The sequence below is a fragment of the Micropterus salmoides genome, unplaced genomic scaffold, assembly GCF_014851395.1.
Source record: "Micropterus salmoides isolate LMB-PRFRI ecotype aquatic unplaced genomic scaffold, ASM1485139v1 Ms_hic_scaffold_6, whole genome shotgun sequence".
NCBI lineage: Eukaryota > Metazoa > Chordata > Actinopteri > Centrarchiformes > Centrarchidae > Micropterus > Micropterus salmoides.
In genome coordinates, this window is record NW_024044348.1 from 8,323,752 (window position 1) to 8,336,228 (window position 12,477).

The 12,477-nt window shown below is 39.2% G+C and overlaps 1 protein-coding gene across 1 annotated transcript in view; it reads left to right on the forward strand.

Annotated features, from left to right (window-relative positions):
• The window catches only part of lrrc4cb (leucine rich repeat containing 4C, genome duplicate b), a 35,918-nt gene extending 24,307 nt beyond the window's left edge, over positions 1–11,611 (forward strand). The window contains exon 2 of the mRNA XM_038700494.1: positions 9,072–11,611. Within this exon, the coding sequence (XP_038556422.1) occupies positions 9,099–10,994 (1,896 nt within the window). The 5' untranslated portion in view covers positions 9,072–9,098 and the 3' untranslated portion in view covers positions 10,995–11,611. The remainder of the gene's footprint in view (positions 1–9,071) is intronic.
• The last annotated feature ends 866 nt before the right edge of the window (positions 11,612–12,477 follow it).

Sequence of the window (12,477 nt, forward strand, 5' to 3'; positions counted from 1 at the left end):
GCATAACTAGATGATTGGATTGTACGTGCTTTTTAGACTATATAGGCCATTTTATATGGTGAAGCCCATTAACTATACAGAAACTATGTCCACGCAGCTTACATCATTTTAAATACTTGAAATTATAATGAATGCTAGAGCCTGGCCTCAGAGTGGATACAGATCTGAACCCAACTAGACGTCTCAGCCCTTGTAATCCATCACTGTTGCATTGGAGCAGTAACTAAATTTTTAAAGAAGTTTACCATCACATATTAATGCTTACAGTGAGTAATATGATGTGTTGCTAAGGCAAGTCAGGAGGAGCATCTTGCGTCTGTTTGTCTCGATGATTTTTAAATTTTTCCTCTCCAAAATATAGTTGTTATTATTAGTTAATACCACTTGCTGCAACATTTTTTGGTTTGTAGATGTGTAAGTGTATATACCCTGTTTTCTAAGACTGCTAGAATATATATGTAATATGTAATAAAGCCAAAGAGTGAAAACCATTTTACAGTACCTTACTGCTACACCAAGCCAAAGATGTTTTACTTTGCAAAAATGACACAATTTGTGTCACTATAATTATACATTATACATTTAACCTTTTGATTCACACATATAATCTGTTTCAGAAATTGTGCTAATTTTATAAAATTTTGTGTCCGCACTGGGATATGCAAGTACAGTCTTAGCATTGCACTTATTAGCGAAGTGTTAATGGTTTTTCACATACTGAAAGAATTTCCAATGAGAGACAGTGGGACATTGGTGGGCAGCAATCTTAAATGAAAGAACAAAAGACTGCACCACGTATGGTGCAATCTATTGTCAGTATCCTGCCCCCCAATGTAAACACAACAGCTCCAGAGAGAACTGCCTCCAGCTTCTCCTATTCAGTCAGTTTGCAAACTAGAATGGCTGGAATTCATTGGCAAATAGCTATGACTGAACAGGGGACACTTCAGTGAACTAATTCCTTCGAGCACTCTGAATTTTGTAGAGAGCGGCAACCTGCCAAGACTGGCCATTGAAGCTACATTGATATTGTGTCATTTTTAATGCAACACTGTTGTCTTTTTCAATAATAACAATGAATGTCAGTATTTAGGCCCTCTGGAAGTATTACCGCTACACATAGGCTGCAGGAAGACAGAAATCTAAATGGTTTCTACAAATTGCAAACCAAAATAGTTTTTATCCATGGCTGTGAACATTTGAAATGCACGTGTTATATAATTAAAACACAACTCCCTGGCCCACTTTCTGCAGCTTCTGAACCTGAAAGAAATCACATTCAATATGTTATTAACATTTGGAAAGAGCCAAGTTCCTCCGATGAAGCATAAAATGTAACAAGGGCACTGTGACACTGTGATGTGGAACCTTTTTTAATTAAATATTTCATAATTCATCTTTCAAAAAAAGGCATGTCAAGAGTTCATTCAGAATTATTTTGCTGGCAGTCCTGCGTTGGTCCACAGCTGCATGTTCACCTACTTCACCAATCACACAAATCCTCTACTAAAGCAGTGTTCTGTTTAACTACTATAAGAAGCAGCTTATGAGGTCTGTGCAGCTCATTTTTCTGCCACTGCTGCTGGCTGTGTGTACTCACCTACCTAAACCCAGGATTTGCACTGCATGTGGAGGGAATGTGTTTCCACAGTTTTCTGATCACCAAAACCCAAATGTTCTGTAGTGAGAGCGTAAGTCCATATCTGTGTAACCAATTACAGAGATTGTCCTTGCTGCCTGAGTCATGGTAACATACTTCACTGTGCCATGTTTTCATTTAGTCCAATCAGCCTCAACTCTGCAACGATGCCCTTCACAACCTACAATTGGCCGATCCTGCAGATCTCTTTTTAGGAACGCAGTCACTGGAGCAGATTGGTGGGCTAGACAAGTGACACGCATACTAAGAGCGCCCTCGCATTCAGTCAGCCTGCCACCCAGAGCATCCTGTCTTAATCCCTTTGCAGAGACCAGACAGAGCCTTGGCAGAGTGCATTTGAACATGGAGGTCCCTGCAGATTATTTAGCCCATGCAATTATAATAATGGAGGCAGCATAAGGTAATACGTGAAAAGGAATTGAATTATCACTTGAAAGGTGTCTCTTTACCCTCTCACTATCTCTCTTTCCAGTACTGGCACAAGACAGCAACCTCTTCTACTTACCTGAAATTAAGGCACATGACAGACCATACAGAAACTCTATGTTCTACAATGTGGTACTGTTTAACACCATAACACAAGAGGTAATACAAATGCAATTCCTTGAAAAATCATTGCACCCAGGTACACTTGTTTGACACTAGCTGTAGCTACTCAGCATGGTTTAACTCCCCATTTCCAGAATTACAGCCATGTAATGTCTTAAAACACAAAAATGGATCTTACCATTGTCATGATTTAAAACCAATGAGCTGCAAGTGATGTTCTATTTAAATCTTTACAGAACTTTTTACGAGTAGTTTTATACTCTTAAACCACTCAAACCAGAAGTCATGGCAATTTCAAAGCCATTCAATAGGAAAAAAGCAAATAAAATAGGGCTGTCACAATTCAGTGGCTGATAATAATATTCTATTTCTCATCAGAAGTTTGGACATAATACCATAGCATTTTACCTGATAGTAAATGAAAACGTTCCTATAGGTTTTTGTCCTCACAGTGATTGTCTGTCTGACCATAATTCCAGATGGCAGTTTCACTGCTCTCAATTGTGCCTTTCTTTTAATCTAATTTCATTCCATCACAGACTGCATGGAGAAAATGAGACTCGTCATCTAAAATCGTGATGATTTTCAATAATATGATTGTACCATCTGGGAGCGCTGCTGCACTGACGGGATGGCGGAGGTTAAGCTCAGGTCAGAGAGTCAACTGTGCCACCTCTTTTCTCACAGTTCCTGATGCAGTGACCTGGGTTACTGTCTGTTATCTTTTGTCTGTCAGAGAAACCCTATCTTGTTTGGTAATACATTAGCAGGAATTCAATTTTCAGTATATTTCATTATACAGTGAGCTGGTTAGACTCTGTCCTCCACGAATGTGCACACGATAAGTGGGTGTGGAAAATGGATGAGTGGATGGATTTTCTATATATTTCTTTATTGGGCTTTGAACTCTCTGAGTATAAACCCTAATTTCACCCTAAAATCAATCAATAATATTTTTATTTCAACATAAAAATCAACTCTCTGTAAAATGAAAGGTTCATGGTGTAAAGTTTTTTTTTTTAGCTCATTGGTTAGAAGTGAATGCACACAGTATTTTCTGTATGATTGTATAATTGATTGTTTAATGCAGCTTTGAAATGAAAGGAACTGATAGAGCTTATAAAATTCAATTACATGTTTACATTACAATGTTTTATTGAACTGTCCAAAATAACTCAAAATTGCTTAAAATGTTGTACATGGAATTTAAAAACATCTGGCTCTTCTCATCTGGATCAATTTTAAGCAACTCAGTAAACACTTTTGGTCAGCTTTATTAAATCTGGAGTGTCCCTGCAGGTGTCATAGCATCCTATACCCAATAGCTGAGATCCATCCCACCTTTTCACTAACACCCTTGGCAGCCATCCATTTGTGAAGCACTTTATCTCCATACAGACAAGAGAAACCTCGCATTCTATGTTTGCAGCCGTCTTTCCGCAAGATGTTGTAGAATGTTTCACAGATTGTATCTCCCGTACATTCAGGATGTTACATTGAATCCACTGAAAATTAAATATTGTAGCTCCAGAGAGTTGTTATTTTTATTACTCTGCAAATTAAATATTGTTGCTGCTTTCAGTTGTACTTTGAATGATCAGATTAAAGACACATAAATTATTCAAATTTGGTTTCATTCAGAGAAATTATGATTTCTCCATTCCTATTTGGGCATCTCACTAAGTAAAGTAATATTCCACACAGGGTGTAGCTAAAGAAATAATCACCAAAATGTGGTTTGGATCATTCCTTTTTTGTGTGTGCCTGAAACTACAGTGCATTGCAGCAGTGACCTATAATTCTTTTCACAGAGGAGACCAGAGCAAAGAGAGGCTACATTGCCAACACACCTTGTTTAAAACACTCACTAAATGTGACTAGTGCTAAGTCTTTTGTTTCAAAACATCACTCCTACAACAACTGGACCAACCAAATGATATGATAAAAATAAGGCAAATAACAATATACAGCAGGCGTTAACAGCTAGAGGAAATGACAAATGTGATTATACCACTGTAAACATGACAATATACCAAGTATTATGATGCACAGCTGCAGTAAAGCCAGTACTCTAAACAACCTGAACTTATCCTTGTTACAGGCATAGATATTGTTTAAAATTGGCTGCAGCAAGCAAGCCAGTCACAATACAAAAAAATCTTATGTTGGATAACACCATCCCAAGAGAATGAAAAATGTTCAAAAAAATTATTTTGTTGTTCTGACAATCATCCGGTCAACGAAAGGTCCATCATTTCTATTGCTGTTAAAGGAATAGACTTTGGCTGATAAGTCAGCAGCACCCAACAGCCTCCTAGATTTATTTCCCTAACACCAGCACTCTGCGTACTGAGGCCAAGATGGGGGAGGGGAATTTGCCTTTTTTTTTCAGGTGGAGCAGAGCCGAAGAGTGAAGCACTCTCAGTCTGTATGTCAGAATGAGACAGCAGCAGTGGTGGCCTCCAGTTATGATGGGCCCAGTGCAAGATATATCCTTAGAGACATACGCAAACAAGCATAGAAACATCCACACACACTGCAACAAAGAGGTTTATTTTTTACTGTTTGTAGTGTCTGGAGTCTTCACCTTAACAACACAGAGACAAGTAAACAGTGTTTACTCAGTTTAATCTGCTGCATCTGATCTATAAAACCTTTTTTGTTTTGTCTTGTTTTAGAGGCCAGGGTGATATATTCAAATGATGTCTTTTAACAACCAGTGGTCCAAAACCCAAAGATATTCAGTTTCTATCATTTGTGACAAAGAATATGACAAAGAAAATGTGACAACAAATCCTCACTTTTGAGAAGGTGGAACTGAGAAGTAGCAAAATAGGTGCTAATTTTCAACAACTCCTTGAATAAGTGTTGAAGCTCTATTTTCATTTTCTCTAGACCATTTACAAAAATAATGCTGGCACTATTCTGTTGTTGTTTTTTTTGTACTTTTTTACTTTGATATAGCTTGTTCCTCTGTGCTATAGAGCTCAACTATTAAATGAGCCACAGCGTTGCACTGGGTGACATGCTTCTTCATTTCAGTGAACACTGGTTGTTTTGAGTCAATTACTCACTTGTGCACCAAATGTGTATTAATCTGCAGCCAAAAATAGTTCCCCACAAATGCATTAAGTTAACTACAGTTCACACAGTTTTAGGATAGTACAGAGCCATTTTCACAATAGGGAACTATGCATTTTGTGACCTGTTTTGAAAGATTGTGTTCTCTAGTAATGATGGGGTTTAGGCCGACTGCAACAGACACAGTAGGAAATTCAAAAAGTATTGAGAGATGAATAAACTCTAGGTTGTTTTTGTTTTTTTGCTGGGATTTGTTGTAAAAACAAAAATTGGAGAATATTACCAGCCTCATCTTAGTCTCTTGTATTATGTTGTTTGTTAGGTCGCTTAGGTCCTTTTTTATTGTATTGAATGTAAACTAATATATTCATTAGCACTCAAATTTGTGTCATATTTTCAAACACTGGAACAAAACAAACCTGTTATCCATCTGTATCTCCTAGGCACATTGTCTGTACACAGGTCTTGTAAAACGCAGATGCCCTGTGAGGTTACAACATCAGCACAAACGAGGTTAAAAACAAGACATGCAACAAACGTATGCAAATGTAATGAATCAGTAATGTGTTGAATGAATTAGCAAGATGATCATCAGACAGCCCTCTTAGTGGCCACGGGCTTCTTTCTCAATCGTGATGAGAGACTTGCCAGATTTCATATCACTTCATGTTTTACCCAATCTATCAATTTCACTCACAGCAAATGGCAAATGTTTAGTAATTATCAAATAAACTGTGTTTCTAGGATTTTTTCTCCTCCCAAATAGTACAATAGAGTATGAGACGAATAAACATGTTTTTCATGTTCTTTCCATTGACTTTTGCTGTTATAATATACAATTCCATTTAAGGCAGGGAATGAAAACATTTGGTTTTTGGGGATGTAGGCGTTGATAAACTCAGTATTAGAATCTCATGCCACACATTAGCGATTAGCATTCTAACTGCTGAACATGTGCCTTTTCTGTCTGAAAAGTGCAAATTGAAATGTTTTTTTTTTTTGTCACTTGTGATTCCTTGATTGGTAGACACTAAGTTATTTAGGCTTTTGCATCTTAGACTGCCAAGCTTGCTTCCCTGGTGTTTAGGGAATGTCCAAGCCAACACAGTTCGCTAGTTGGAGCAGAATGTTGTTGCTTGCAGTGCACATCACCGACAAGACTCTAATCATCTGACATTGTAATTTAAGTGCTCTGAAATACTCTGCTTTATATTACTCTCCTTACTCTGCACACCCTGATTGCAACATATGTTACCCTAGCACTTTCCCAACAAACTCATTATAACAAATGAATTTGGCAAATCACAGTGGTGTCAGACATAATGTCAATGGCTGCTGGTGCAGAAGCATAAAAGTAAGGGTGGGTGGGTTTTTATGTTGCTGGCAGGATTTTAGATGTAAGCTGCTACTGCTTTCTGTGGCTATGAATACATGTGGAGTGTGCCTAGATGAAATTAATCCACACAGTGTTACACCAACAAAGGAAGGGAGGATGTTTGAAGCAAATTTGTTTTTGCAATATATGTGCCATCCCTTTATGTAATGAGGCATTCTGTTCTGATAACATTTATTGAGATAAAATGTTTTATGAAGAGTGCATGTGGCCAAAGCTATAATTACTCTATAAGTGGTAGATTAACATGATCATTGCTGAATTTACAGTTTTTCTTTAGGCATTCCAGTAGAAATAGAAACGGAGATGTTTTATTGACAGCTGATAATCTCTATCTGTGTGTTGTCATGTCTGACATTTTCTTCTCTTAGGTGGCAGCACAGAATTGTTGTAATTCCAGCCAGACAAAATGAGCTCCTGCCAGTGGGAGGCCTCATTCGATCTGATTCCCCAGCAGAGTCTTGTCTCTCTGCAGCTTCTCTACAGCATGGCTGGTGTGGCAGCATGGCTGGTGCAAAAACCAAGCCACATGTAGACTCATTTCTACTCATTAAGTCATTCATCCTTACCGGAGAACATTTCCACCTCAGTTAACAAATTTAACCGTTTAGAAAACACCTGTCATAATATACTTGTTCCGTCTTGCTTGTGGTTTGACGGAAAAAGATTATTAACAGATAACTTGGGTTGGAAGAGTTGGTAAGAGACAAGGAGAATACTTAAATCTGAGGACCCAGGAGGCAAGGTTAATGTTTTTTGCACTTGGCAATGGTGCTTTGCTCTTGGCAAAGGTATTAACTGCAATGAAGAATAGTGTCTGCATCACTTAATAGCACAGTTTGACACAATGCTGTCACATTTTATAATTTTACAGCATATGATATGTTTGGTATACAGTAGATATTGATATATTTCTAGGTTACCATCCTTGTGGGATGATGATAATAAGGGGTGATAGCAACACATCGACACTGCTGTGTGGAAGTGGGAGGCACAGGCTGTACTGTATGTGTATAAATGTCTTGGTCTATTTTTATCTTGAGCACACATATTCCTAGACACTTTTGACTCAATGGACTAATCTAATCTAATTTAATCTAATCTAAGATAACGGGGTAACGAGTTTCTTGTTAGTCACTTGATTTGGGAGATAATAAATTCTGCTACTGTATAGTTATGCAAAGACAACACCAGACCTCTTCACACTCTTCACACTATTTGACAGCACTGCAATACTGCTTTTAATAAAAGAAGCATAATTCATGATTTTTGAAACCCCAGGAAATGAACCACAGATAAAATATTGCAAAGGCAATAAACAGGTTATGGAATATTTGAGTAAAAAGTCATGGTTTCATCACTGAATAATATTTATCCATTACTTTGTTAATATATTGTTGTGTTTTACATCAAGATATAAGCCACAGCACAATTACAGGCAAGAGTAGCTGGACTTTGTTTGTCAGAGTATGCATTTCACAGGTTGCATTGCTATTTGCATTTTATCATGGACAGATATTCTATACAAATTTCTCAGTGGCTCTCAGACAGTATTTGTTTGCAACATTGCAGGGCCAGTTTCATCAAGTGTAATGTTTTGGTGTCAATGACGTGTCTTGTCCTGAAAAGGGGTGCCAATGACCTCAACAGCTTTTTAAAAAAATGTTCACAATTAAGTCTTTGTGAATTAAATAATTCCAATGAGTAAAGTGCTTACAAAAAATTCCCAGGACCTCCTCAAATGGCAGGCAGATTTTAAGTTATTGTTTTTCATTTTTGGTCTGCAGTGTAGATGCATCAGCTTCTGTGAAGTCTGGAAATCTGGGGCAATCCAGGGTTAGGGAGCTAACAAAAAGCTTATTATATTCCACAGATGGGCAGTATTGACAATTAATTGAAGCTGCTAATTCATATTGCTCTTTCATCATTCTATTCCCATTGTACAATATACATAGATTAGGGCTGCAAGTAATGATTCTTTTCAATATCTATAAATATGTTTTGATGAATGGTTCAGTTTGACAAAAAAATTTGAAAAATATTATATTATATTATTATAATATTATAACTTCCCAGAGCTCCAAGTTACATCTTCAAATTGTTTGTTCATCTATTCAATTTCATGATATTCAATTTAAAACATATATAAATGTTACATCATATAAAACATTCAAAAGCAAGATTTGTTCACATTTCAGAAGCTATTACAACCAATTGTTTTGTCATTGTCATTTTCTGTTGACCAACTGATCAGTTCAGCACTAAAAGATCTTGTATTGGGCCATTGATATCTATAACTAATTAAAAGATCAGCAATGTATTCCTTGCTACTTTATGTGTTTACTAAATATTTTTTCTTCTTGTCTTTCTTTATTCTTCTTTTTGCAGAGAACCCAAACAGCAGATGAACTATGAATGCTGAACACAATGATCTCCTCCCTCCAGCGCCAGACAATGAGAGGTCGTAAGCTGAAGGGGGCGCTGTCAAACCCCCTCTTTGTGCTGCTATTGGCCCTTCAGATCCTGGTGGTAGCTGGGCTGGTTCGTGCTCAGACCTGCCCTTCTGTCTGCTCATGCAGTAACCAGTTCAGCAAAGTCATATGCACCCGCCGCAGTCTACGGGACGTCCCAGATGGCATTTCCACCAACACTCGCTACCTGAACCTCCAGGACAACCTCATCCAGGTCATCAAGGTGGACAGTTTCAAACATCTGCGCCATCTGGAGATCCTGCAGCTGAGCAAGAACCACATCCGCAGCATTGAAATTGGCGCCTTCAATGGGCTGACCAGTCTCAACACCTTGGAACTCTTTGATAATCGGCTCACGACAATCCCCAATGGAGCATTTGAGTACTTGTCCAAGCTGAAGGAATTGTGGCTACGGAACAACCCCATCGAAAGTATACCATCTTATGCCTTCAACCGGGTCCCCTCACTTCGAAGGCTGGATCTAGGTGAGCTCAAACGTCTCTCCTACATTTCTGATGGAGCCTTTAAGGACTTGAGCAACCTGCGCTACCTGAACCTGGGAATGTGCAACCTCAAGGAGATTCCCAACATCTTACCATTGGTCAGGCTTGAAGAACTAGAAATGTCAGGAAATCAGATCTCTGTTATCAAGCCCAGCTCATTTACAGGATTAGTGAACCTCCAGAAGCTGTGGATGATGCATGCCCAGATCCAAACTATTGAGAGGAATTCCTTTGATGACCTTCAATCACTGGTGGAGCTCAACCTGGCTCACAACAACCTTACCTTTCTACCACATGACCTCTTCACACCGTTGCATCGCCTGGAGCGGGTCCACATCCATCATAATCCCTGGAACTGCAACTGTGATATTTTATGGCTCAGCTGGTGGCTGAAGGAGGCAGTACCTGCCAATACCAGCTGCTGTGCCCGTTGCCATACTCCTACAGTCTTTAAAGGTCGCTACATCGGGGAATTGGACCATAGCTACTTCCAGTGTGATGTCCCTGTCATTGTGGAGCCACCCAGTGACTTGAATGTGACAGAAGGAATGGGCGCAGAGCTTAAATGTCGTACAAGCTCGTTGACATCCATCAGCTGGCTTACACCAAATGGCTCTTTGGTGACACATGGGGCTTATAAAGTGCGTTTGTCTGTACTCAATGATGGGACACTGAATTTTACTACTGTCACAATGCAGGACACTGGGACTTACACCTGTATGGTTAGCAACACAGCAGGCAACATTTCTGCCTCTGCTGTACTTAATGTTACTTCTGTGGAAAACAGCGGGGTGACCTATTTTACCACAGTCACCGTTGAGACCATTGAGACCCCGGGGGATGACAGCCAAACGCCACTTCCCCCATTTGGATGGGTGTCATCCTCAACAACAAAAGGTACTCCTGTTTTAACAAGGACAACAGAGCGGACTTACACCATTCCAGTTCTTGATCTGGATGGAGAGGGAGCTCTCAATGGCCTGGATGAGGTGATGAAAACCACCAAGATTATCATTGGCTGCTTCGTGGCCATCACACTTATGGCTGCTGTTCTGCTGGTTATTTTCTACAAGATGAGGAAGCAGCATAACCAGCAAGATCCTGATGGCCCTGCGTCCTCCATGGAGGTCATTACTGTTGAAGAAGAGCTTGCAGGTGTTGCTGCCATGGAGAGACACCTATCTCTGCCCCCTCTGGAGCACTACAACCACTACAACACTTACAAGAGCACTTACCACCACCCTCCTATGCTCAGTACCATACACAGCTCAGCCACACAGGAACCTTTACTGATTCAAGCCTGCTCTAAAGACAATGTACAAGAGACCCAAATCTGATTTTGAATTTGACTAAATATCCAGTATCAGCAGTTTCATACTTGGAGTACAATGGACCAAAACGTGAAGATAAAATAAACAAAATGACATTGACTTGACAGAGTTGATGTCAATAATGGCGATAAATAAGCATTTGGCAAAAGGACGACATATGATACTTTAACAAGTGTCATTACAAAAACAAAGATTATTTATTAAAAGTATGTCTAGTGGCTACATGAAGAAAAACAATTTGTGATAGCTTTTTAGCTCATTTTATTTCTCTCTTTCTCTCTCTCTCTCTCTCTCTGTAATACTGCACAAGGGAAAGAATGGTTTCCTAAAAATGAATATATTATATATGATATACAGCTCATGTGAAAACACTGTATAAATTGGCCTTATACTAAAAGTAATGCATTGCAATTATTTTAATTCTATTTAATTCTTTGATTTTACCTAATAATATTGTGTTTTGTTGAAGGCCCTTTCTTCATATTTATAAGCACTTATTTGCTATCCAACGAAGGTTAAAATCAAGGGCAACTGGACTTGGTTGAAGATACTGGAAGACGTTTCGTCCCTCATCCAAAAGACTTATTCAGTACTGACTGACTGGCAGGGAAACTCAGCTATTTAACCTCAGTGGGTTCGTTTGCCAGGGTCATCGATACTGCTGGTTCGTTAGTGTTCCTGGTTACTGTAACGACAGTCGTTACAGTCGTTAGGGCTACCCGAGGCCAAGACTGAACGACCATCGTTGGTATCTTCACCTGAGGTCAATAGGTTACGTTTGTTGAGTTTCCTGGGAAGTGATGAAAGGACAGCATTGTAAGTGGGGGATAAGTGGTGGCGTAGACCCCCTCCCCTGTTCAATGACGGCTTCTCAACCCTGGTGTAGATGGCTTCCTTGACACCTCTTTCAAACCATCCATCTTCTCTGTCTAAAATGTGCACCTGGTGGTCCTCAAACGAGTGTCCTCTGTCCTTCAGATGTAAGTAGACAGCAGAGTCTTGACCTGAGGAGTTGGCCCTTCTGTGTTGAGCCATGCGTTTGTGTAGTGGTTGTTTAGTCTCCCCAATATACAGGTCTGTGCATTCCTCACTGCATTGGACCGCATACACTAGATTGCTTTTCTTGTGTTTGGGTGTGCGGTCTTTGGGGTGTACCAGCATCTGTCTTAGTGTGTTCTTGGGTTTAAAAAACACAGGGATGTTGTGTTTGTTGAAAATCCTCCTGAGTTTCTCTGATACTCCAGACACGTATGGAATCACAATGTTGTTGCGTTTGACCTTCTTTTCCTCCTCCCCTGTAGTTTTGTTCTTCTTGGATCTTGTTCCAGTATCTTCAACCAAGTCCAGTTGCCCTTGACTTTAACCTTCGTTGGATAACTATGACCTGGATGACTGAGAATCTTCATAGACACTTATTTGCTAGTTTTTCAGCATACCTTGTACAATTTGGCAGAGGTTTATGATAGACAAAACATTTTTTTCTAGCTGT